This window comes from Panthera pardus, unplaced genomic scaffold, assembly GCF_024362965.1.
Source record: "Panthera pardus isolate Hobbes unplaced genomic scaffold, ASM2436296v1 HiC_scaffold_11, whole genome shotgun sequence".
Classification (NCBI taxonomy): Eukaryota; Metazoa; Chordata; class Mammalia; order Carnivora; family Felidae; genus Panthera; species Panthera pardus.
Window position 1 is genome coordinate 81,526,071 of NW_026526666.1, and position 26,503 is coordinate 81,552,573.

At 52.6% G+C, this 26,503-nt stretch overlaps 1 protein-coding gene across 3 annotated transcripts in view; it reads right to left on the reverse strand.

The window, feature by feature from the left end:
- Nucleotides 1-2,290: 2,290 nt before the first annotated feature.
- Nucleotides 2,291-26,503, reverse strand: part of ZNF362 (zinc finger protein 362) — a 39,890-nt gene continuing 15,677 nt past the window's right edge. For all 3 annotated transcript variants that reach the window (XM_019429838.2, XM_019429839.2, XM_019429840.2), the window contains 7 exons: nt 22,652-22,715; nt 22,218-22,464; nt 17,722-18,043; nt 16,739-16,963; nt 7,813-7,891; nt 7,543-7,701; nt 2,291-3,878 (listed from right to left, as the gene is read on the reverse strand). In XM_019429838.2, coding sequence (XP_019285383.1) covers nt 3,762-3,878; nt 7,543-7,701; nt 7,813-7,891; nt 16,739-16,963; nt 17,722-18,043; nt 22,218-22,464; nt 22,652-22,715 — 1,213 coding nt within the window. In that variant the 3' untranslated portion in view covers nt 2,291-3,761. The remainder of the gene's footprint in view (nt 3,879-7,542; nt 7,702-7,812; nt 7,892-16,738; nt 16,964-17,721; nt 18,044-22,217; nt 22,465-22,651; nt 22,716-26,503) is intronic.

A 26,503-nucleotide genomic window follows, 5' to 3' on the forward strand; every position in this document is an offset into this window, starting at 1 on the left:
TGTCGCTTCTACATGCAAAATCTTCACCTGCCCCTGCTGCCCCACCCTGCCAGGCCAGCTCAGATGTCATCCCCAGAAATCCCCAAACACCAGCAGCTGTCTAGCCAGGGCTCACTGGTCATAAGGGATTTAGATACACCGGGGCCATGTCAAATAATAACAGTAACAATTACACTCACTGGTACTTAGTATGCACTGGGCAAAGTTTGAAGCATTGGACATATATTGATTCATTTAATCCCCACATCCACCCTATATGTTGGTTGCTGTCATTTCCCTCATTTTACGTATGAGAAAATCAGGCACAGAGAGGTTAAGTGACTTGCCCGATGTCGTGCCACCAGCAACTTAAATTCACTGATGTGAGAACAAGCAGGAAATCAAACCTGCCCGGAAGATGGAGATCCAAAGTCAGGAACCGAGTCTGACACAGGCTCTGTCTAGGTCTTCTCTGTCCGCCTCTGCTTCTGTCTGCCTCTGTCCTGCTTGTGTGTGGCCCAACACACGTCCCTACCCCTGGGCCACGGGCTCTTCCAGGCTCCTGAACTGGACCTCTTCCTAATTCACGGACTGGAAAATCTGGAGAGTCAGCCGGTGGTGTGCTGGCAAATGTTTAGCAACTGGCTCCTCCAGGAAAAAGAAAGCCCAGATTTGTAGCCTTTGCCAGTTTCTGTTGTAGAAACCCCACCATGGCCGATTCAACACCACCACATTCACCGAATGTGGAGTCGGCCACGTGTGTGTGGTGTGCACAACCCACTCATGAACCAGGACAGCCAACGCATCCCGCTGGCACCATCGCTACCATCGGTCTAAGACTTCAACGGCTGAGTCAAATGTCCGCTGCTGGCCACTCGGTTGTGGCTGGGATCGGGTCAAGTGATGCAAACATGGCCGCCAGAGCTCACCCCTTAGCACAGGGAGGTCAATTTCCGAGAACGCCTTGAGGCCCGTGAGGTTACCGAAGACAGGTTCCCGGCTACTCCATATCCATTTACCCCTCCTCATGTCAACACATCTGGTTTCCTTTTGGGGAGATGTACTACAGATTGGGGTTTCACCTGATGCTCCAGGCCTAGAGCATGGGCTGTAGGTCTAAGCCAATCAAGTATAGACATTCTGGTCACGGTGATTGGTTCAGGGATGGGACCTACCCCAGTCCCAACCAGCAAGACCCAGATATTTGCTGGGGCTTCTAGAAGAGAGAGAGGCTTGACTGCAGGAAACCCTGCGGGGAGCCTGTGAGGCTGGAGCCTGAGGGTGAAACCAGCTCTCAGAACAAAGCAAAGTGGAGAGCTGGAGACACAACAGTGAGCCCTGAGGCTGGCCTGACTCCCGCACTGTCCTGTTATGAAAGCCAAAACATCCTTGTTTGGGTTGGACTTTCTACACTTGCAGCCACGTCTTGACTCACAAGGCCTGTGAGGGCTCAGAGTGAATTCCTGAAAGTGAGCTCCATGGTGACTCTTGGTAGAGTCACTTCTGTCTCACTCAGAATGCCCCACAGAGGACCAGCCTTGATAAACTCTGGGGTCATTAATTCCTGCATTTCCCTCCTCCACAATCAAAACATTGACCCACGTGGGGAAAGTGGATTGAAGGGGACTTCTTGGTTCCTTCAATCACGGGAATCGTGTCCCAGTCAGGGCACTTGCGGTGGACCCCCGAAGATAGGCAGGGTACTGGGATGTGGCCACCCCCCTACCTGGGAGCGGGGGCTGGGAACCCCACTGGACCCCACACATCCAAAAAGGCTTCATTCAGAATGAGACAAACCTGGGTGAGACGTGTGTTCCTGCCACTTAATTACAGCATGATCCTCGGCAAAAACAACAACAACAATGAAACAGGAACAAAAAAAAACCCCTCTTGGTTTTCTGCCTCCTTCATAGGGGGCCACAGGGTGCCAGACACCGAGCACTTGGCTCAGCAGCTGGGGTGAGGCCAGCCCACGGGAAGGGGCCATTTCCCTCCTTCCCCAAGTCTGGCGGGCGGGGGAGGGGAGAGGAGCAATGGAAAAGTGCCCCCCAGCCCCGCCCTCGCACGGAGCACGCTAGACACGACCGCCACCCAGGTGCAGGTACAGTTTATTCTTCACAACAGAGAAATACAAAGAGCAGAGGGTTTGGAATTCTTTGTCTCTCGCCCCATGTAGTGTCTTCCCCCACACTGGATTTTTATTTTGCTCCCCACCCCTTCTCTTAAATAGAATGCAAACCTGTTTCCTGAAGCATCGAGGGGCACCTGCCCTCACCTCCCTGCCACCAAGATGCAGACTGAGAAGCCGACAGACTGTTTTCTCTTTTTTAATAAGGTAACTAGTTCTAAATATGGTGGCCTGGAGGTCCCATAGAAAAAAGCAAATGGGGTGTTAACAGTATGTATGACAGCGTATTTACAGGGTAGTAACATGCGGACAAAAAGCTACAATACTGAGTATCCGACGACGCAAGTCAAACAAAGGGGTGGGGGCTGGGGCAGAGAACCCCATGGGAAAAAAAACCCCAGGAAACGTTAAACTGGTAAATCAATGGCGAGTTAAGGCTTAAAAAGTGTATAAAAATAACACAGTTAATATTCAAAACGGAACTCCAGATACAGAATATATAGATGAGTTTCTGTCTAGTTTTTTTTTTTTTTTCCCCGGGGGATGAAGGGGGGCTTCTCCGGGCTCTGTACATAGTTCCTATATACATGGACACGCATGGCTTTCAGATCGGGGTGTGTCTGTGGGGGCTGAGGGCAGGGTCTGCTCCTGGGACCCTCCTCCCCGAGGATCCCTTCCCTGCCGAGGGGCCTAGGGCCTGGACTGGGGATTCCCCCCTTCATGACAGGGAAGACACATAACCCCTCCCTGGGCACTGCCCCATCTGGAGGAAATTCTGGAGGGGGGGGGTCCTAAGCCTAGGCCCACTCCCTCCCCACCCCCCTGCCCACAGTCTGGGATGGTGGGAGAGGTAGCCAATAGGTTTCCTGGCCAGCACCGAGGTAGACTGGGGTGGTCTTCAGGGCAGTGGAGGGCCAGGTCTTACCCAGCCCACCCTCACCCCATTTCCCTGGGCCTGTGCCCAGCCCAGCCCAACGTTGCACCCTTTGGTCCTGCGGATCTCCCAGCCCCTCTCCTGTTTTGCCTCCTGAAGCCTGGGCAGCCCCAGGAGCTGCCTCATCCCTCTGCTCAGTAATGCCCAGGGTGTAGCCCGAGAGGTTGGAGCTGGGCACCTAGGGGTGAGTGGCTCACTCCAGATGCTTCCTGTCCCCTCCCACCTGGGGGGGGGGTCCCCTTTGCAGTCCAGAAACCCAGGCCTGAGCCTTCCCTCAAGACCTGAGGCTGTGGCAAGAGAAGGTCCCACGCTGCCCTCTGGTTCTCTGTGTCCATCTGTCCGATTCTTTTAATTTCTCGGTCTTAGCAGCACCAACTTCTTGGCCAATAAATATCTTTTTTGTTATTTCCAAAACAAACTTAAAAACAAAAACAGTGAAGCAAGTGGAGGGTGGGGAACAAAAAGAAACCCAACAGAGAGGTTCAAAGTGCTCTGAGATCGTCTTTGGATGCCACCAAAACAGTCCAGAATCTTGCAGTTGGCCTGGCCGCCCCCGGAGCTGGACCGGGCAGGGCTTCTGCAGCCCAGGCTTTCTGGAAGGTCAGGAAGGTCATGAGAGAGCTCGGCTGTTCCTGGAGGGCCCCTGGAGGAAGCTGGGGCCTGGTGCTGCCTGGGTCTGTGTCTGCCAGTGGGCAGGGTGGGGCGGCGCCTTGGGTCGGCTCAGATGAGGGAAATTCGCACCGGGATGCCGGGGGACTCCGTCCTCTGGGGCGAGTGATGGCTCACCAGGTGCTCCACCACCGTGTGTTTGGACATGTGCTTCATCAGGTAGGTCTCCTGTGGGCAGGGGTGAGATTCAGAACATGCAACCCTTGGCAAGACACGCAGGGGAGGCTGCAGTTCCCACAAGTGGCCACGGGAGGGCTCCGTGGTAGGTGGGCCAGCTGGTGGCGAGCAGCCCGGCTCTAGGCCATCAGGTGGGCAGTGAGCATCAGTTCTAGCGATGATGCTGCAATGCCGCCACGTGTGGGTGGTGGCCCATTTACCAGACTGTGAGCCCACAGCATGCCAGCTGGAGAGCTGGCACGCACCAGGCTCGTCCCTCGGAAGTGCCCACCTGGACCTCCTGAGGGCCAGGCCAACTGGCTGCACCTCAGCCTGTCTGGGGGATCGAGCACAGCCGCCCCCATCTGGCCAGTGCTCCAGGGAGGGAAAAGCAGGAGGCCTTGGTCTGAGCTGGGTCCTGCCACCTCGTAGCAGTGGAACCTCAGATACGTCATCTCGTATGCCCAAGCCTCCTCTTGAAGGAACCACCTCAAAGGGTCGCTATGGCAGATAGAGCTCCCAGCACGCGGTAAGGGTCAAGGGGACTGTTCCTCCCCCAGTCTCTACTCTGGATTCCAGGCGGTGGTGGGAGCCCCGGCCTCTGCAACCCCACCCCCCCACGCAATCCTCCCTTGGGAAGAAGCCAGACCTGATAGGACCGGTGACTTGGGGAAGCACAAACTGGGCATGCTCGGCTCGTCCCCTGACTGTCCCCACGGCTCTGCCGAGTCTGACCTGAGGCACCCACAACTGGGCGCGTGAGGGGACCCACGGGCTCACCTGCAGGCCCGGAGGTTCTCACACTCAGGTGGAAGGAAGTGGGAATACCTGGTGAGCCACCACTCGCCCCACAGGACAGTCCCCCGGTCTCAAACATCACCTTGCTCAGAATCAGTCATGTAGAGGAAGCCCTCAAATGCGGTGGCAACAGGCTATCAAACACCACCAGAGGGAAAGCCTCAGCAGCACGCAAACTAGGAAACTACTCTTCAGTGAATACACTGCAAAGAAAAAAATGACCCGGGTGGGGGCAGGGGCACAGGGTGGGGATCAACAGACTAAAAGATATATTGACAGGGTACAATGTAGGGACCTTCCTTGGATCTTGATTACAAAATCAGATTGGAAGTAAACAAAATGCTGGCCTAATTCAGGAGACAGAAAATGTGAACGCTGACCGGGTAGCTGATGGTACCAAGGACTTAAGGGAATTGTAAAGATACCGTGAACATGTTAAAAAAGAGGAGTCCTGATGTTTAGAGACAGAGTGAAAATTTTCAGATGAAACAACATAATGTCTACAGAGACATTATAGGGACAGAAAATAGGGATATGGATGAGCCAAGATTGGTTGATGGTTCTGGGGGCTAATGGGAATGTGGGGGTTCACTCTTCTAAAATGTTTCTTTTATGTATTAAAGTAGTTTAAAATTCAATCCATTAAAATGTTTTTTGGGTTTTTTTCCTTTAAAGGTTTGTCACTGGGGCGCCTGGGTGGCTCAGTCGGTTAAGCGTCCAACTCTTGATCTCGGCTCAGGTCATGATCTCACGCTTCATGAATTTGAGCCCCGAGTTAGGCTCTGTGCTGACAGCACGGAGCCTGCTAAGGATTCTCTCTCTCTCTCCCTCTCTCTCTCCCTCTCTCTCTCTCTGTCTCTGCCCCTCCCCTGCTCGCTTGCATGTGCATTCTCACGCGCTCTCTCTCTCTCGCTCTCAAAAAAATAAAATAAACATTAAAAAAAAAAAAAAAAAAAGATGTCAGGGTACCTGACTAGCCCAGTCAGTAAAGCATGTGACTCTTGATCTCAGGGTCCTGAGTTCAAGCCCCACATTGGGCATGGAGCCTACTTAAAAAAATATCATGCCAACTATACTTTACTTAAAAATAAATTTAAAATAAAGGTAATTATTCTTGTTCTAGAGAGTCCAGTCAGGCCCAGTTCTAGAGAGTCCAGTCACCGCAAGACAGGTGAGCTGGGACACCCCCGCTGCCCCCAGAATTCAGACAGACTCCATCTAGAATCTTACTCATGGACGCCTGTGGTCCCTCCCCTGGGAGCAGATGTGAGGAGGTGGGTGTCCAGAACTTGAGGCCGACACCAGCTGACGGTCAGCCGGCTGAGTGGGGCTCCTAGGTCTCTGGGGTGCCCTGCCTCTCCCCTTGGGGCCCTTTCCCTGCAGGTTCTGCCCTCTGTCTTTCAACTCTCCTCTGCCCTTTGAACTCCAGGGAGGGAGCAGTGTCATGAACCCAGTGCTCAGCAACCACAGGCCTGGCTGGCACCTGCCATACTCCTCACCACCCGACGTGTGCCCCCTCCAGTCAGTGACCTCTCAAAAATATCCTCCCGGACAGTCCCTCCCCCCAGTGGCTTCCCATTCTACCTGGCAAATATCCAAACTCCCTAACAAGGCCCCACAGCCCCGTGTGACCTAATCCTCTTTCAGTTCCTGGAAACTGCCACGCTTGTTCCACCTCAGGGTGTGCTCCTGCTTCGAAGTTTCTCACCCTCCTTACCCTTCAAGGCTTCATTGAAATATTACCCCCTCCCCTGACCTACCCAGACCTACGTCCCTTTCCCAATTCTGTTCTAGCCTCCCTGCTGCTTTATCAACCTGTGTTTCCTTCAGACCAGTGGTTCTCAGGCGGAGGTGACTTCACCGCCTGCCCCGGGACACTTGGCAACGTCTGGCATTTTGGGTTGTCACAGCCTGGGGAGGGACAGCTAGTGCACAGAGGCCAAGGATGTATCTAACATCCTACAATGCACCAAACAGTCCCCGAGCACAAAGGTACCCTGCCCAAATGTTAACATGCACCGAGGATGAGAAACCCTGCTTACGGCAATTACCATAATTTGTCATTCCATATTTATTTGTTGGTTACTTGTTTAATATCTGTCTCCAGCAGTAGAGTCCAATCTCCCTGGGGGCAGAGAATATGTCTGTTTGATTCATCCTGACTCCCAATAGCCTGGCACAAGTGTTCAGTAAACACTGAGAGAATAAATCATTGTATTAGCGGATGTTTATTAGGCACTGGCTCTGCTGGCCAACAGCCCTGTGAGTTGAGAATTGTTACCTCGTCATTTTACAGATGAGGAAATTGAGGCTCAGTGATCTCTGTCTGGATTTGCATGGGGGTCTATTAACCAGAATATCTGATTAGCTGGAGACGCACACACACTCAGGTGATTTGCCCAGCCTCCCTCTTCTTGCTGAAAGGCCCTTGCTTAGGGAAATTCCCACCCAGGGACAGAGGGTTGGATGAGATGACCTTTCTGGTACTGCTCAGGCCTTTCCTGAAATGATGAAGCTCTGGGCCGAGCCACTGCGCCCTCTCGTGGCCACGATGGGGGTTGTAGCTTGCCCAGCGGGGAAGGCCCTTCCCCGGCTCTGGCTCTGGAGAGCAGGGTGCCTGGCCCCCCACCACTGCCTTCAGTGTTCCGGGGCCTGGAGGAAACCAGGCGGCTACAGGCCGCCAAGAGGCTGGAGGCTCGGCCCAGGGCAGCCAGAAACAGAACTGGGGAGCCGAAACCCTGGCTCTGCCACTCATCGTGATCTCGGGGAGTCGCTTCCCCTCTCTGGGCCTCGGTTTCCTTGTCTGCAAAGTGGGGAGAATCAAGATGGCTGAGGCCACGGGAGAGGAAGAGGTCCCCCGAGGACCCCAGGCACTCACCGAGGTGTAGGCCCGCCCGCACATGCTGCAGCAGTAGGCCTTGGCGTGCTTGATGGCGTGGGCGGAGAGGTGGATCTGCAGGGACGCGGAGTCCGAGTAGGCCCGGTAGCAGTTGGGACACTTGTAGGGCTTGTCCTTGTTGTGCTGGCGCTGGTGAGACTGTGGGGAGCACAGAGGGGTCAGGGGCCAGCCAGGGCTCCCCCCAGCCCCACCCCGGCTTGGGCTCCCTTTGCAGGGGGCCAGGCAGGCAAGGGGCAGGCGGGCACTCACCTGGAGGTTGGAGAGCTGAGTGAAAGCCTTTTCGCAGCCAGGATGTGGGCACTTGTAGGGTCTGTCGCCTGTGTGGATTCTGCAATGGGCAGTGAGGTGGAGTCCCTGACAGATACCGTGGGCCGGCTCCGGCCCCCCAGGCCCTTGGATGGCCTCCACCATATATCTGACTCCCAAGCCGCCCTGTCTCCATTCCATACACTCCCCAGAGAGCCCCAGGCAAGAGCCGGGGACTTCACAGGTACCCCCTTCTCCTTCCTCCTCTGGCCTCCCATTGCCGGTCTGTAACCAGAGCCCTCCTGCTCCCCACAGCTCCCTGCTGAACCCCACCCACCGCCAGCGCCCACTCAGAGACCCGGCCCAGTCCCCCAGCCTCAGGGGCCCACGTTGACTGCTTTCTGCCCCTCTCTTCTTAAAAACCCACCTACAGACCACCACTGAAAGAACACAGATCCACAGCTTTGCCAGGAACGTGCCTGTCCACTCTGTCTCTTGCCTTCAGAAGGAAATGTCTCTGACTGGCCCCCAACTTCTGTCCCCTGCCCTGTCCCCACATCAGATTCATGTCTGGGATGGCTACCTGGTCACCCCCAGCTACCGAGAGAATGCAGGACGGGGAGGCCCGGCAGTTCAGCCCTCTCTGTCCTTCCTGTGAACCCTCTGTCCCCTCCCACTCCTGGGTTCTCATCCTGGCTGCACCAGCTACTAGCTGGGTGACCCTGGGAAAAATCACTGAGCCTCGGTTTCCTCATCTGCAAAATGAGCATAAAAATATGACCTCACTTCACTTTGTGAAGATTACGTTAGATAATAGGTGTTAAGGGGTTTGGCCAAGTGTTGGCACAAAGTCCGCACTCAGTCAACACTTGCCAGTATTACCATCATTCATTCATTCATTCATTCATTCACTCAACATTCATTACGCTGGGTAGCTCTGTGCCAGGGACCACGCTTGGTACTTAGAATGAACAAAACAGACAAAAAAACCACTGCCTCATGGAAACAAACAACAAACATGAAATAAGTAAGTAAATCCCACATAGAAGGTAATAAGTGCTGTGAGAAGACAGAGAATAAGGTGGGGGGGAGCACGGATGCCGGGGGGGTGCGGATTCAGTTTTAAACACGAGGTCAGGGTGGGCCTCACTGAGCAGGTGACTCCAGAGTGATGACTCAAAGGTGGACGGCTGGATTTTCTGTTCAGGTCAGTGGTGCTGCTCGTGCCTGCCTGACAGCCCAGGGGGCCCAGGTGAGGACGGAGGTGGGCCCGGACAGGTGCGCAGACGCCCCAGAGCCCCATCTTCCGTGCAAGCCCTCCGCCATCAGCCTGAGCTTGTCTTCAGTCACCTGTTCTGGCAAATCCTCTCTGCCAAGTAGGTGGGCCGTGAAATGCTGGCTGTCCTGAACGCTGTTTGCCTAATTTGCCACCAAGCATCAAGGGAAGGGAGAACCCAGCCCTGGCCACACAGTGTCCCTAATGCCCCAGGCCACCTCACCGAGGCGGCTTGCTCTGCCCATCAACTCATCAAACAAACTAAGGTCCCTGTCCCAGCAGGCCCCATGCTGGATAGGCTTGAATAAACAACATTCCCCGCCATCAGGAAGACACTGGCTGCCTACCGTGAACACGGGAAGAGTCCAGATTCCTTAGTGTGTCATTCAAGGCCCTTCATCGTGTGCTCTGGCCTCACCTCCCTGCTCCTATGCACCCTACATCCTGGTCCAAGATCCATTTCTCACCCGGCAACCTTGTCTGACTAATGATTCTGCCCACCAAACCTGTGATCCGGATGCATCCTCAGTACAGGGGCCACTCCCCTCCCTCCCCTCCCCGCCCACCATCTCCTCTACGCAACAGGGAGGAGGGCAAGCACAGGGCCCAGGCTCAGATGCCAAGGCCAGAGCCAGTTCACAGGCTGCACAGAAACCTGCCAAGTGGAGCTGGTTGGCCCGATTTTGAGAACCCCATTCTACCTGCACATTTCTGGGTGTCATGTATCTGGAGACATCATTCCAACCATGGCACCCTGTCCCTACAATGGAAGGACCTTAAGGGCCATCTGGACTGACACAACCCCTCCGTTCCATCCTCCCCTCACCCCCTCCAGGGCTGGGGAATTCATTCAGTTGGGGTCAGGTGGCAGAGGGGACTAAGGGACCCCAGGGCATGTGCTGATTTTGTCTTAACCCCTCCAGGGCTCACCCCAGAGTCCTTGCCTCCCACCGCTCCTCTCCCCCGCCCCCAGCCTCTGGCCCCACCAGCCTCCCCGACTCCACTAGACTCCAAGCTCCTCCCTTTATCCAGGCTGCCCCCTCTTCCGGGCACACTCTTCCCCAGCTAATACCCAGTGAAAACCCACACTCCTGTTCTCAGCGTAAAAGCCCCCGATTGGGCGGCCTTCCCTGAGCCCCCACACCAGGCCTGGGCCCTGCAGCCCACCCCCAAGCAATGTGTATTTTGTCACTGCCTAGTCACTGTTTCCTGGGCTGCCTCCTGAGGGCAAGGGCTCCCCTGGTCTTGTTCACCAGCATCACCCCAGGGCCCAGCCAAGAGGACCCTGTACATAGGCAGGGACTGAATCAAAGAGGGTTTTTTTCTCTCTGATGTCGGTCACTGGCAACATCAACATAGCCAATGACGTCCATCCTCAGATATAGGATGCAAGTATTTGTTAACTGACTGCACCCTCCAAAGGTCCTTCCTCAGGGCCCCAGCCAAGCCCTCTGGAGTGGGAAAGCCCCCTGTGGCCTCCCAGTCCCAGTACCACAGCTGCCTGGCCTCCTCCCTGGACTCCCAGCAGCAGCCTCTCCCTTCCTGGCCTCCACCACAGCAGCAGCGCAGGGATCTGACCTCGTCATGGCCCTGCCTGGCGACCTCCACTGTCTCCCCCTTTTCCAGGACAGAGTCCAAACCCTGTGACCCAGCATTCAAGGCCTTGGTTTCCAAAGCCTCCCCTCCACCACTGCTCTCCCTGGCAGGGAGTCTTTCCGACTTTCCAGTGAGCTACGGACATGAAGACACCGCCCCCCCCCCCACCCCCCCCAGCAAGCGTCTGAGCCTGTGCTCATGCTGCCGCCCCTGCCGGGAACACCTCCCCCGACTCCACCCCTGCTCAGTTCCAACATCAGACTCCTGTCTCCGCAGGGCATCTTCTCTGTAGGGGAGCACCCAGCCCGCTCCCCACATGTGCTCACATGTGAGGACCACAGGCAGCGCAGGGGGGCCGAGCTGAAATCAGTGCCCCTGGACCGCCGCAGCCCCCCACCCTGGGGCCCCGAAGACTCGCCCTGCGGTAGCTGGCACCTCCACCCATAGGAGCTTCTTCCGCAGCCCCTTCCTCCCTGTGACGCACGGGCTCCTGGGGGATCTGGGTTCAAATCTCACTTCTGCCTCCTCGTAGCACAGTGACCTTGGGCAAGTGACTTTGCCTCCCTCAACCCAGTTTCCTCAGTCCGAAAATGGCGATAATAATATGGATTGTAATGACCGTAAGGATTCAGTGACTTCTTCAAAGGGTGTTCATGAGATACTTTCTATTTAAGATAAACAAGTTATACAAACCAACAAGGAGAATTTATTCAATGTTTAAATAAAATTATGGACAATTCATCAGTTCTCATTTTTTCTTTTATTTCCCAGGTAATAAATTACACTGAACGACTTCAGCCGGGTGAATGCTTTGGAACTAACACAACGGTAGGGTCAGCACAAGTTAACCTTCCTTGAGATGACTCACTCTCTGTGCCACTTTTCAGAGTCGCTACCTCTTCTTTAGAAACACAGCTTCACACTACAGGAGGACTTCGTATGGAAACACCCGCCTCAGGGCCAGGCACACGGGCGTCCTGGACAGACTAGTTGTGGGTAGAATTTGACTACCGTTACGATCATCAGACTCGAGAAAAACGGAATGACGCCTACCCCTGCCACCAGTATGCCTACCCCGGCACACGCACACAAACGTCACATAGCTGAGAAAACAAATGCAAACCGGTCTGCAGCCTGAATAGACAAACACATCCGGTCACTCGAGCCTCTTCCTAGACCTCACCTACCCACTCACAAAACGGGTGCGATCCCCGACTTTTGCCTTGTAAGGCTGCAGGTACATGACCTCGCACTCGTGCTAACTGCTGTCGCAGGTGTGACAGATGCCATTTTTCTACGCTGACCAGACTCTCTGCAAAGTTCTGCTGACTTTCTTTTGAAATACATGTGGTTTTTATTATTTATGGGGTCACCCCTGAACTCTGGACTTCTGGAACACTCTGCCAGCTACCTGTGTTTCCTTACTTGTTTTGTCTTCCTTTCATGGAAGAGAGCCCCACCAAAGTGCTTCAGCACATCGAAACTACGTTGCCCCCCAGAATGCTTCCAGGCACATCTTTCTCCATAACCAGAGTCATCTTGCTCAACCTGTTTCTAACTCTATTTCTATTACGTAACCAGGGCTGGTTCAGCCTTGGACGTGACCTTCTTTTATTCCCCTCATTACTGGCATCACCCTTGGAAGATGGATTTGATTATGTGCCTTGACTGTCTGGTTTTCTACGGAGGGGCAAAAAGCAGGAAAGAGTCTCTGTGGAACGGCAGGAAACAAGGAACCTGGAATCTGGTTGCTTCTTTGTGTTTAGCTTTTTGTTTGTTTGTTTGTCTAACGGATTCTGGAACTTGTATTCAGGACACCCACCTCTTTGTCACTGGGTGAGGACACATCGGTTTAATTATATGTGTCACTGTCTAATGACTAACAATTTGTCTCTAATGTTAATAGGACCCTCTTCTATTGCTTGTTTGGTTTCCCACCATTATGCACTCAAATCACTCGAGGAAAAAAAAAAATGTGTGTCCTTGGGAATGGAGAGCAATCCCTGGATAAGGAACATCAGCAAAATCCCCTCCTTCAAAGGCCTGTGAAATTTTTGTTGCTTTTTTGGTCACGGTCTTGATGAGTATTTTAAAACAAAGGTTTACTTCTGAAAAAACTAGGATTCCTCCTAATTATCACTACTTGCTACTGTGTTTCTTTTTTTTTTTTTAAGTTTATTTTTGAGAGAGAGAGAGAGAGACAAAGCATGAGTGGGGGAGGGGCAGAGAGAGAGGGAGACACAGAATGTGAAGCAGGCTCCAGGCTCTGAGCTGTCAGCACAGAGCCTGATGCGGGGCTCCAACTCACAAACCGTGAGATCATGACCTGAGCCGAAGTCAGACGCCCAACCTACTGAGCCATTCAGGCGCCCCATTTAAAAAAAATTGTTTTTTGAATGTTTATTTATTTTTGAGAGGGAGAGACAGAGCATGAGCAGGGAAGGAGCAGAGAGAGAGGGAGACACAGAATCCGAAGCAGGCTCCAGGCTCTGAGGTATCAGCACAGAGCCCGAACCGGGGCTCGAACTCACAGACCGCGAGATCATGACCTGAGCTGAAGTCAGACACTCAACCGATTGAGCCACCCAGGTGCCCCATTACTACCAAACCAATGCTCATACCTTACCTAGGCTGCCCACCTTGTGCCCTAGCCTTCTCGAATCCAGGCCCCCAATCAGAATAATGTTATCAAAGTATCTTTTACACCCAAACACTCTTGGACTTTCCAGATGGCCACCAGGCAACACCAAAGAGTTCCTTCCTTCTTTGCTCTACTAAAAGAGGGGATGCTCCAATGATTGAGCGTTTTGTATTTTCTGTATTTTTAATTAGCCAAACACTACAGCGAGGGCTGTCCTATGAAGATACTACTGTAAGGCAGCTGGCAAATCAAAAGAAGAGATGGCCAATCTCCCTGCATTAATTTCATATTTTATGTGCATATATACATACAGAAAATGTATTATACACTTATATTCATTTTATATGTATGATAATATGTAACTTATACGATTATACAGTATATCATACAGAATTATATATGCTATATAATATAAATATATACATTTGGGCACTTTTTAAAATGGAGACCAAAAAACAATAACTTATTTTCACGTACAATAAAAATCAAAAAGACATGTCCTTATGAGCACCAGGTGTTATATGTAAGTGACGAATCACTAGGTTCTAATCCTGAAAACCAATACTCCACTGTATGTTAACAACTTGAATTAAAAAAAAAAAAGTTTTGTTCTACATTTAACTAACTACACTTACCAATTAGTGACAGTTATAACACGTCTTATGAGATAAATTAAAAGAGTCTGAAGATGGGTCAATGCCCTTGCTGCCTAAAATCTGTTCTTAATCTTAAATATTGATCATGCAATATATCGTAATAAAAGACTACACTCTCCTCCACTCTGACATTGTTGATTGTTACAATAAATGGACCAGAGTCATTTGGTCTCAGCAACAGATCTGAGGTCCCCCTCACACCTGCCAAAAGACCTCTGCTTCAGGTCTGAAGTTGAGTCTTCTGAAGAAGACATCAAGAGATTATGGGCTCAGTAGAGGACTACAGCACATGCACTTAGTTCTTTATGCTCCAGAGAACAGATGAATGGGCACAGCTTCCAAACGGACACCATCACCTCGAGCAGACACTGTGTGAGGCCAAGCCAGGGTCCCAGAGTCTTCACTCCAGAAGCAGGCAAGTTGGCAAAGCAGACTAACCACCCGAGATCAGCAGAACAGGAATTATGACTTTGGACGGAATGAAAGTGATTTAGTTGGGGTTAATTTCTAGTTCCTAAAGGGCATATGAGAAAACCCATTTCTTCTTTGATCTACCTCTAATCCTCAATTTAAGCTATCTTTGAACAAGGAATAAAATACTCAGACCAGGGTGTCTGGGTGGCTCAGTCAGTTAAACGACCGACTTCAGCTCGGGTCACGATCTCATGGTTTTTGAGTTCAAGCCCCACGTCGGGCTCTGTGCAGATAGCTCAGAACCTGGAGCCTGCTTTGGATTGTGTCTCCCTCTCTCTCTGCCCTTCCCCCACTCACACTCTGTCTCCTTCTCTCTCTCAAAAATAAATAAATATCAAAAAAAAAAAAAAAACCTGCTCCGACCAACTGCCAACAAATTTGAGACCATTTGCTCTTCGTGACCATTAGTTTGGTAAATAGGGCCAGTAAGAATCTGTCCTCCTTCCCAACAGGATATAATTGGGTAAATCAAATTTGTAACCACCACCATGCCAGAAATGTCACATTTGAAGACAAATTTCATTTAATTATAGTATTAGATTACTATAAGCCTGATAGTAAAACACAAGGACTGTCCTTCACACATAGGAATGTGGACTCCCTAAGGCTCCAGGAAACTGGACCAGATCTGCTCCCTGGCTTATGGAACCCCAGCCTTCAAGGTTACACATGAAGTTACTCCTGCCAGCCCGAAACGCCAACGCACTGGGTTGGGGGGGGGGGGTGTCTCCAAAAACAAGGTACCCTTTCCATCACAGGCTGTACAGGCACAACCCAACAGGTGAACTGGATCCTTCTAGGTTACTGATCTTAAATAATATCATGAGGAATTTTTTCACACACACAGATTAAAAGGAGTACCCAGGGGTTTTGTGAAATCTGACGGAAGTTAGCTCTCAAACCTTAGTATCATATGCTCTAACCAGCAGGACTTTCTTTCTTCATCAATACCTCGTTACTCGTGCCTGTGTCCAGAAAACTGGCCAAACTTTAAAAAATAATCAAAGTAATGACAAAAAATCAGAAACCTGCGGAGAGAAAGTTCTGTGGTCAGATCCTTATGCCTCAGGAGGCTCAGGACCGGGAGAAACCATGGATGCTTTGTCCTACTGGCACTCTGCCATTTGTTTCTTACCATCAAACCTACACATTATGCCTCCGAGTCCAAGGAACAGACAAAGCACTCTGTGCCCCGCGATAAAGCACACAAAGGCAATGGATGTGTATGAATAAATCATAAAAACAACAACAATTTTTAAGAACCTAAAAATAAAAACTAGGGTCTGTCTAGCATCAGATCAGTCCTCAAAAGAGAGAACATTTGAGCACTTCCTGCAAGTTACAAGCTCCACACAAAAACATTACCCCTGACTTTTACAAAGCAGATAGCGGCCAACCCATAGCAATGCTCACAGATGCTATCACCAGGGGAGAGAAAACCTCTGTGTTTCTTCCCCTCTGAAGAGATGAACTGCAATCTTGGTGACCTTTGGTTTGTTTCTCTAAACACCTATGGTGTTTTTATTTGGCGGGTGGATAGTCAGTCTTTCTGATGTCTGTACTCCCCTGCAAAAACTGGTCTTTCCTGAAAGCATTTGTATTTCTGAATCTCTCTCTGACATGCTCGACTAGACTGTACGCCTATAAGGACAGGGAGTTTTGTCTGTTTTGTTCATTGCTGCGCTCCCAGAACCTAGAATCATGTCTGTCTTATGGTAGAGGCTCTGCAAATACTTGTCAAATGGATGAATCACATGACCTATAAAAGACAGTTCTATTTATTCCACAAATATTAAACAAATGCCCAGATGCTTATTACGTGCCACACACTGGGGATATGGGGATGGAGGGGACCAAGACCTTGCCTTCAAGAGCCATCAATGTATTTGGAAGTTGGGAAAAGAAGCCGGCAAGGACGAGACAGCCTATCGCTACCGTGATGGGGATGCGTAGGGCCTGTCGGGGCGTGGGGAGGCTGGACTGAGAGATGGCTAGGAGAGGCCAGAGAAAAAGGATAAAGATGGGGGAGGGTGTTTCAGGCAAAGGACATAGCAGATGAGACACGGTGGGAAGGGTGGCATAGTAGTGACAGCAGAAGCCAGTGAGGTCCACAGAGGTCATATCACCAAAGGCTTCAAATGCCAAGTAAAGGAGTTTGGTCTTGACCCTCGGGGCAGTGGGCACCTAGAGAAGGTCCTTGCCCCTCCTGCACCAGGTCCATGCACCCGGCACAGGTGCTGAGCTGAAATCGGCTGCAGGGGGTGCAGCACCAGGCGGGCCACTCACCTGGTGTGCTGCTGGAGGTGGGAGAGCTGTCGGAAGGACTTATCACAGTAGGAGCAGTGGTAGGGCTTGACGCCCAGGTGGATGCGCAGGTGCTGGGCCAGGTAGGAGGCGTTGGCAAAGGACTTGGAGCAGTGCGGGCACTTGTGGGGCTTGGCCTCGGTGTGTGACTTGGAGTGAATTTGCATCTCAGACTTGGTGAAAAAGGTCAGCGGGCACACCTTACACCTGTGGGGTAAGAGGCACGTTCACACCTGGGAAGACGGCCGCCGCCACCACCCCCGCCCCGCCCCTGCCCCCTACCAGTAAGCTCAGGGCACCTTCCACGGCACCCAGACCTTGCACCTGGGCACAGAGCTTCCTTGTGAGGAGCCCAGGGGTACAGGCTCCCAGCCTGGACACCCTCCAATCTGGAGGCAAAGGCTCTTCCCCCAGGGGCCCATTCCCAGCAGTGGGGGAAACGGTTTCCATTTCCCAGGGAAGACAGGCCTGGCAATCCTGGGAAGGTGTGCTCGGGGCCACATGCCCTAACTTTGGGAGTAAGAAGTCCTCCCAGCTGCACATCAGAATTATCTGGGGAGCTTTCAAGAGGGGCTCACTGGCCCTCTGCATGTCCGCCCTCTAACCAATTATATCAAAATTTCTGGAGGTGCTGCCCTGGGATTGGCATTTTCTGAGTGTTCCCCAGATGATTCCAACTTGAGGGTCGAGAGCTTGAAGGGAGGAAGAACAGGACTCCCACGACACCAGGTTGTGGTGAGGTTGGCCTCTGGCAACCCTGCATATGCATGGGGGGATAGCCCCAGCCTGCCTGTGAATGGGCTGTGGGTGGGGCTCACCAGGAGACCCTGCTCCTCTGGACCTGGCCCCTACCCTCAGCCTCTGCAGTCCCTCTTTCCAGCCCCAGCTGTTGGGCTCCTAGGGCAGCCCTTGGTGTGAGCCTCCACCCCACGCCCACGTGGACCCCCTCCCGCCAAGACCCCCACCTGTATGTCTTGCCCTCCTTGGCAGTCTCGCCCGAGGCCAGGATGGGGTAGGGGACTACGAGGACGGGCGGCCCCCCTGGGTTCTCCGCCTTGATCTTTTTGCGGCCACGCTCGGACTTGGGGGGGCCAAGCAGGCCATGGCCCTGGATTGTCTTGATGGAGTCCAGGAGGGGGGGGCTGGTGATCCCTGAGATGAGGGTGGGGGACGAGGCGATGAGGCGGCTCTGGCTGGTGGTGGTGGGCGTGGACGGGGTGCTGGTCCCCGTGCCTGCACTCGACTCGGACGTGCTCACAGCCGGGGTCCGGGAGGAGAGCCCCAGACCTGTGGAAGACATGGGGTGGGGGCAGCTGCAGAGGCCTTTCTAAGCACCCCCACTTCCCTTCGTAAATCACCCCAGGGGGAACTAAATGAGAGGCTGTGTGTGTGTGTGTAGGATGCCTTAGATACCTAAGGACTAAACTGGGTTGGTAACAGGCACTTTGGAAATACTTCAAACTGCAGAAAAAAAACAAGCACACAGATGTTCACTACTGTGTTATGTGCAATAGCAAAAAGCTAGAGGAACTGAAATGTGTAACATTAGGGAAGGGGTCAATAAATTGTGATCAGTTTTCTCTACTGAACATTAAGTGTCCATTAAAAAGGGGGTTATTATGGGGCGCCTGGGTGGCTCAGTCGGTTGAGCGTCCGACTTTGGCTCAGGTCATGATCTCGCGGTCTATGAGTTCAAGCCCTGTGTCGGGCTCTGTGCTGACAGCTCGGAGCCTGGAGCCTGCTTCGGATTCTGTGTCTCCCTCTCTCTCTGCCCCTCCCCCGCTCAAGCTCTGTCTCTCTGTCAAAAATAAATAAACATTAAAAGTAAATAAGTAAAAATAAAAAGAGGTTATGTTTGTAAAACAAAATATACACACAAAACAAACAACAAAATGGCCTACGTATGCACAGAAAAAGTAAGTAGGAGAAGATGTACCAAAAGTGATGTGGATAATGCAATTAGGAGTAATTTTTTTAAAAATGTGTTTTGTTTTGTTTTATTTTGTTTTTTTTACTTAGCTATACTTTGATTCTTTGACAATGAACTTTTTAAGAAACTTCTGTGATATATATATAGGAGGAGCGCCTGGCTGTCTTAGTTGGAGGAGTGTGCAACTCTTGATCTTGGGGTTGTGGGTTTGAGCCCCACACTGGGTGTAGAGATTACTTAAAAAAAAAAAACCTTTAAAAAAGGGAAAAGGAAAAAAATAAAATAAACTTTTGTTAATAAAAGTTATTCTTTTAAAAAGGAGGGGAATACAGGGGCTCCTGGGTGGCTCAGTCGGTTGAGCATCCGACTTCAGCTCAGGTCATGATCTCAAGGTTTGTGAGTTCGAGCCCCAGCATCGGGCTCTGTGCTGGCTGCTCAGAGCCTGGAGCCTCCTTGGGATGTTGTGTCTCCCTCTCTCTCTGCCCCTCTCCCGCTTGCACTTTGTCACTCTGTCTCTCTCTCTCAAAAATAAATAAACACTGAAAAAAAGGGGGAGGGGGACTAGAAACATTACAATACCAGGTTAAACAGACAAAAGATGAAAATGGTATCTATTGCATGACTAAAACATTGCTTCTTTTAAAAAGAAACCAGGAGCACCTGGGTGGCTCAGTCAGTTAAGTGTCTGACTTTGGCTCAGGTTATGATCTCACGGTTTGTGAGTTCAAGCCCTAAGTCAGGCTCTGCGCTGATAGCTCAGAGACTAGAGCCTGCTTCGGATTCTGTCTCTCCCTCTCTTTCTGCCCCTCTCCTGCTTGTGTGCATGCTCTCTTTCTCTCCTTCAAAAATAAAGACTTTTAAAAAATAAAAAATTTAAGAAATAAAAAAGAAACCAAAAATCTACGCATTGAAAAAGGTAAGCTCCAGAGATGGACACATGTTTGTGTCACCCACTGGCAGTGGAAGGATACATCTATCACCCTCAGTGGAGGGCTGTTTGGCACAAGCCATTGATGTGTCAATGTACCCAACTTTTTAAAAAAAAGGTTTAACATTTATTCATTTTTTGAGAGACAGAGAGAGACACAGCTTGCATGGGGGAGGGGCAGAGAGAGAGGGAGACACAGAATGTGAAGCAGGCTCCAGGCTCTGAGCGGTCAGCACAGAGCCCGACGCGGGGCTTGAACTCACAAACCGTGAGATCATGACCTGAGCCAAAGTCGGACGCTTAACTGACTGAGCCACCAAGGCGCCCCTAATGTGCACAACTCCTAGAAATTGCCCGCAAGGAAATATTTGCCCATGAGCACAAATGTCTGTGTACAGGGACCTTCCATATAAAATTCTGCTCAGACAAAACTGGACACAACCTGTTTGTCCTCAGCAGGGGCTGTGTAAAGAGATGTGGTCCATCCTCACTGTGAAGGACTGGGCAGCCACAAAAACAAGAAAGACGCTGTGCAGTGACGGAGAGAGAAGCCCGAATGTGCCGTTGTCAGGTGAAAAAGCAAATCATAGACAGCATGAACCCATCTGTTTAAAGGCACACATGCCTAAACCTCATATGTATGTAATAGACAATACATATGTGTGTGTAAATGTACAGGAAGAGATCTGAGAAGACGCATCCAACTCAATTTGTGTATAAAAGATGGCTCACTCTAGGGAGGAAGAATACTTTTCTGGCAAAAGGACATTTCCATACTTTATCTAGCTGCTTCTATATTACTTGATTCTTTTACCTGGTGAATTCATCCATTTTTTACATCTGTGATTAAAGGATAAAACAAAATAAATTATAGAGAAAACATATGAAAATGCCAACAGTAGTAGGACTAGGGCTAATTTTTTCTCCTTTCAGGTTGTCTGCGAGTTCTCAATTTTCTGCAAGGACTATGCGTTACCTTTATAATTAAAAAAAAGCATTAAATATGCTTATGATAGAATGCTTATGACAGCAAGTTAAAGTCATGGGTACAGCCCTACTACAAGCTCAGCAAAATACGCACACATATTAAAAAATAAACAAAAAAGATGGAAAAGGAAGGAAATGAACCAAAGGGCTCTCTAAGCGGCTGGGTTAGGAGCTGGGATTATGAGTGGTTTTTTTCCCTTAGTTTTTCTTTTTTCCAAATTTCTTTTAATATGCTTATATTACTTTTTTAATATTACTTTTATAATGAGAAAAATAAATTTAATAAAGTCATAATAAGGGGGGAATGCGCAGAGTGTCACTGGGGCCTCAGGGAGGCTCACTGGGCCCCATAATTCCTGGGCGTCTGAGAGGAGGGGGGAATGAGGAGAGAGGCACCCAGCCGTTGGTAGGGGTGAGCCAGGGGAGGAACAAAGGCCTGGCTGCTGTGGCCTCCAGAGAAAGCCTGTCCACCAGGCTCTGAGGTAGGCATCAGGCAGACCCAGCCCCGTGACAATGCCTCAGGATGCCCCCAGCACCCCAGTCCCAACCCACTCAACACTGAGCTCACCTCTTTCCCCCACCCCCTCCTGTGATCCCACTTCCCTGGCGGTGCCTGGGATGCCCCCTCACTTCTTCCTGCTCCTCACCCCTATGTCCAGTCTAGCATCGAGTCCTGTCCATTTCCCTCAACGTGTCTCAGATCTGTCCCCTTCTCTCCATCCCCACTGTCACTGCCTGGTCCAGGCCACTGCCCTCTCCTATAGATCTCCCTGCCTCCTTCCCTCTCACCAAGCCAGTCCCTACCTCGCAGCCAGACTCGGCTTTCCAACCCAACTCTGAGCATCTCCCCCCCCTACTTATAAATCTTTCACGGCTCCCCACTGACGGAGGGTAAAGTCCCAACTGCAGGGGTGGCCCACAAGGCCCTTCACATCTGGTCGGCTTCCTCTCTAGTGTCAGCAGGACCAGCTAGAGCCAATGGACTCTAGAACCCACATGGGCTCTGAGGACCCATACCGCCTGTGTCTGCCTCCTACCGACTGTGCAACTCTGGCTCACTTTCCTCATCCGTTAAATGGAGAGGTTAGGGTGCACACGAAAGTGCTGTCTTAGAAGTCAAAAATGGTCGACTGTTCAACCTAATACTAGCACTACCCACCTCACAGGACTGCTGGGAGTAATAAAGGCACACTGCTGGCTATACGCAGGTGCTCAACTGGAGTCAGCTGCCATATTGTGAGTGTAGTCATTGTGATGTATCATCAGCATCTGGCCCTTCCACCCATCCTACGCTTGCTTTCTACACACACACCCGCGTAGCACGTGTGGTTCCCTCTTCCTGCTTCGCTTCCCTCATCAACAGCCAACCTTTCCCGGCACATAAACCCTTCCCCCTCACCCACAGCGGGTCTGGTCAAGGTTCTTCTCCGGATTCCCTAAGTTCCCTGGCACTGACCCGCCCCCGTCCTGTCAATGTCACGCGTAGGGTGGGATGGGGGAAGGCTGGGGCGGGGAGGGGAGGGTTGTCCTCCCAGGCTGGCCGGGGCCTGGGAAAGGCGGGCTCCCTCAGCCCCGCCCCGTCCTCGCCGGCCCCGCCCACTCCCGGCCCGCCGTACCTGTGACGGTGCTGGTGGCCGGCCGCGCGTGCAGCGCCACGTCGGGCTGCGGCACGGCCTGCGGGTGCAGCCCCGGCACCTGCTGCAGCTTGGGCAGCGACATGACGGCTTGGCTGCTCTCGGCCGGCGCCGGCGGCACCAGCAGCGGCTGCTGCGACGAAGCCGACGTGGGCGGCAGGTGAGGCGGCCGGATCTTCTCCGCCATCAGCTGCTCCTTGATCTTGTTAATCAGGACCAGGTTGTCCAGCTGCGGGCGGGAGAGGAGAGGCACTGAGGGGGTTGGGCCGCGCCGGGCCCCTTCCCCGGGCCGCCGGTCCCCCGCGAGCCGCGAGCCCTGAGCCCGGAGCCCCGTGGGCCGGGCCGAAGCCCGGGGCAAAGCAGAGCAGCTCCAAGAGGGGGAGGGCGGCCGGAGGGCGACGCTCGCTCAGTCTTACCTGGCTGGGCATGGTGGGAGGAGGGGGCCAGAAGTAGGGGTTGTTAAATCGAGGCTCGGCCATCCTGCGGGGAGAGAGCGACTGTCACAGGGACCCTCCCCAGCCGCCTGGGGCGAGCTCCCGTCAGCTATACCCACTCAAGTCTGGCCCCACGTCTGGGACCCCCACCTCTGCAGGACCCTCACCCTGCAGCAGGGCAGGCCCCTTACCAGGCCCGGGCAACCACGTCTCCAGGCTGAGAAGTCAGGAATTCAGTGTCTCCCTCCGTGGGCCCCAGAGGGCAAAAGTCAGAGACAGGCCAGCTGTGCTCCCAGGTCCCCCATCACGCCAATGCCCGCAAACCGATCCCCATTCCCCAGAAGGGCCTGAAGCTGCAGAGCCCCCCGTGAACCCATGGATTGATTCCCACCCCACCCGACAGAGACACACTGGGGAGTCTTGGGGCAACTTCGTAAATGGCCACAGAACGGAGGCAAGCACCCAACCCTGATCCCTGCCCTTCTGACCCCTGCCCCTTTGAGTGCAGACAGCCTCATCGGAACATGGGGGGCATCCTGGGTCATCAGATACAGCCTTTCTGAAGGGCAATTTGGCAAGATGGTTTACAGAGACCCACAGGATTACTGCCCTTTGACCCAGGAAATTGTACCTCTGGAAAGTTATCTTCAAGAAGCAAGCACGGGCACGTGCAACACTTTACCTACAAGGACGTGTCCGCACACTGTGCTTAAGGAGGGGCTTGAGGAGGCTGGCAGCTAGGGCAGTTGGGGGCTCTTCAGTAGAAGTATGTGACAGCCTATCTGGTGGCCCTCACTTCTGGCAATTTCCTTGGCAGGCTGTGCAATTAGGCCTTTCACCCAGAGCAGTGTGAAGGATGGGCCTTCAGAGCTATCTTACTCTTCCAGAGGGTTCAAGTCTTCCTGCAACCCTAGAGTAAGTCAAGAAGTGACTTACAGGGACCGTGCTGAACGGAGTTTTCCATTAGGCCTTACTCCCTATCAAAATTCTCTTATTTATCTTGCTCCTACAGTAATTACTAACTAAATACCTACTGGTATTGCTGTTTAAATGACTGTTTGACCGTCAAGGCCAAAACGAAATGCCTTCCACCTCATCTCCTGGTCTTAGAAGCCTGAGGAGCCCCTACCAGAATGGCAGGCAGAGGGGTTTAGGAGAAAATTCTCAATACAATCTAATCTCAACACTTTAAGAAAGATCTTTTACATAAATTATCCTTGTAATCTTTACTTGAGAAATAGGCACGGGAGGTATTATTACCCCATTTTATAGGTGAAGAAACTGAGGCTTGGAGAGAGGGGAAGGGACCTGTCCAAGACCACAGGCTAGGGTACCAGAGTCAAACTAGAAAGTGGATTTGCTCAAGCCCTTTCCTCTGGGGAGTTCGCTTTGCAACCCCCCAGTCCTTGGTTGAGCAAATCTCATATGCAAGTGGCCTACACAGAACAACCTTTGCCCTTTCACTCCCAGCCTGGGGGCTGGGTAGGGTCTGAGCCTGGCCAGGCGGAAGGTCATAGTACCCTCCTCTGGGGTGGCTGGGTCGGCCCCTGCCCTCTAAGGGCCCTCCTGCTCCCTCTATCCGCAGACACCAAGCTGCCCCTTCCCTCCCAGCCCAGAACAAGACGCACTTCCTGCCTGGAGTTCTCCCTGACTGTTCCAGATCCCTTTCTCAGAAAGACCTCAACACAAGAACAGTGAGGAGGCTGCCATTTACCAAGTGTCTACCCTGTGCCAGGCCCACTGACACTGAAAGGCAGGTACTCTCATCATCCCCATCTTACAACCGAAACAAAGTTCAGAGAGGTGGAGTGACTTAGTCAAGGTCACACAGCAAGTAAGTAGAGCTGAGATTCCCCCTCTAATCTGCCTGACTCCAAAGTCCAGCTGATTAGTCCCTTAGCTGTTCAAGGGAAAGACAAGGCATCCTGACTGCAGGCTTGTGAATATGCCCTGTCTTAGGATACAATGCGCACAGCTTGGGGGCAGGCACCCACACATCCAGAAGCTGTCCCTCCCAGCTGTCGTCCACCAGGGAAAACGTGAAGGGAACTGAGCTGAAAAGCCTGGGAGAGGAGGCTCCAGGCTGGGGCGGGGGAAGGGGAGCCGAGAACTGGATACACCTGTCTCACTCATCTCAGCATCCCCAGCAGCCAGGCCTAGAGGTGACCAACAACAGGAGTTGTATGACGGAATGAATACATGAAGGAATAATAATCAGAACTCAAGACAGCCACATACAGTTCGACGGTTGACAAAGCTCTTCTGTACCCACAGGCCTTCTCCTCAGAGCCCAAGGAAGCAGGGAATAGTCTCATCCCCATTTCACAGAGGGAAGCACTTTGCTCCAGGCCACAAGGACGGAGGCAGCACTGCACCGCCAGGTTGGGCACTGGCTCTCAGAGCCTCAGTTCTCCTCATCTGTGAAATGGGGTGAAGCAGGCTGCTCTGCCTCATTCCTGCCCTGCCCCACCCCGGCCCAGGGCTCTGCCTACCGCATCAGCTGTTCCTTGACATTTCCTCCTTCTCTTCAGCTCAATGCCAAGTTCAGGTTTCCCAAAGCCCCTCCCTGGCTAGGGAGGTATGGGGAAGAAGGTGGCTGGCCTAGGGTCCCATGGCTGGAATAGAGCAACCTCTCTGCTACTTGTCTGGCTCCTGGCCAGGCAGGGATGGCCCCTCGCCCTGGCTTGGCACAGGCCCACAGAAGGGACGGGTCTGACCTGGGCCACTTAATCTGATCCCCGCAGTCTCTTCCTAATTTCTCCTCATCCTCCTCTGGCTGGTCTTAAGTAATTTAGTGATTCAGTCTGTGACCCTTGCCCTGGTGTATACCTACTGTGTGTCAGATGCAGGGAAGGCAGGCAGGGGTGGGGGGGGGCATTTGCTGAGCTCCTACTGAGTGTCAGGAACACTGCTAGGAGCACTTCAGGAGTAGCTCGTGTGAGCCTCCCAGAAAGCCTGTGAGGTGGGTATCCACCTCTGCAACCCTGGGACCTACATGACATGGCAGGCCGTCGCAAGAGGCGAGTGGGGAGGGTGGCTAGGGCTGGGCTAAGGCGCTCAGACCTTGTCTTAAGGGAGGGGTTTTAAGCAGGAGCAAGACTGGTCAGGTGTGTGTTTACAATAGGTGGACAGCAGAAAGGCCTTCCCAGCAGGGGCCACAGCTTGAGCAGAGGCATGGAGGTCTGAAAGGTCAAGGCAGGTTCGAGTCCATGAGCAGCCACCTTCAGGCACCAAAAAGAGAGCTGGAGAGGGGAGGTAGTGGGGGTACGGAGTGCCCACTGAGGGGCTGGGCTGGGATGCTGGCGGGGAGAAGGCATCAAGGGAGTGTGCTGGGCTGGGGAAGCAACAGAGCTAAGGGGCCTGAGGTCAGAGGGCGCAGCCTGAGGGCCGGGGCAGGGGAGAGGAGATGGGGGCAGGGGCAGAGAAGCCAGGTGGGCTGCGGCTGAGCATTCCCGTGGGGACAGGCAGAAGAGACACTGCTGGTGGTCGGACAGGACGTGCACACCAGGCTTCAAGCCCCAGAGAGAAGCCCAGACTGTGCTGTGAGCCGTGAAACACCGAGCCCTGACCCTTACAGCGGGCCAAGCACACTGTCACTTCATTTTTCTGGCTCTAAAAGGTGAAGAAAGTTGGATGGGTGGATGAATGAAACACCTAGAGCTGCTTCTGTCAACAGCATCCTGATGGCAGCCGGCCCATCTATCCATCCATCTGTCCATCCATTTGTTCTGGATACGTTCTCTGGGCCACACCGGGACCAGCGCTGGGGATCCTGAGGCAAACGGGAGAGTCCTGCCATCCGGGAGCCCCAAGCTAAGTGGAGGAAGCAGACAT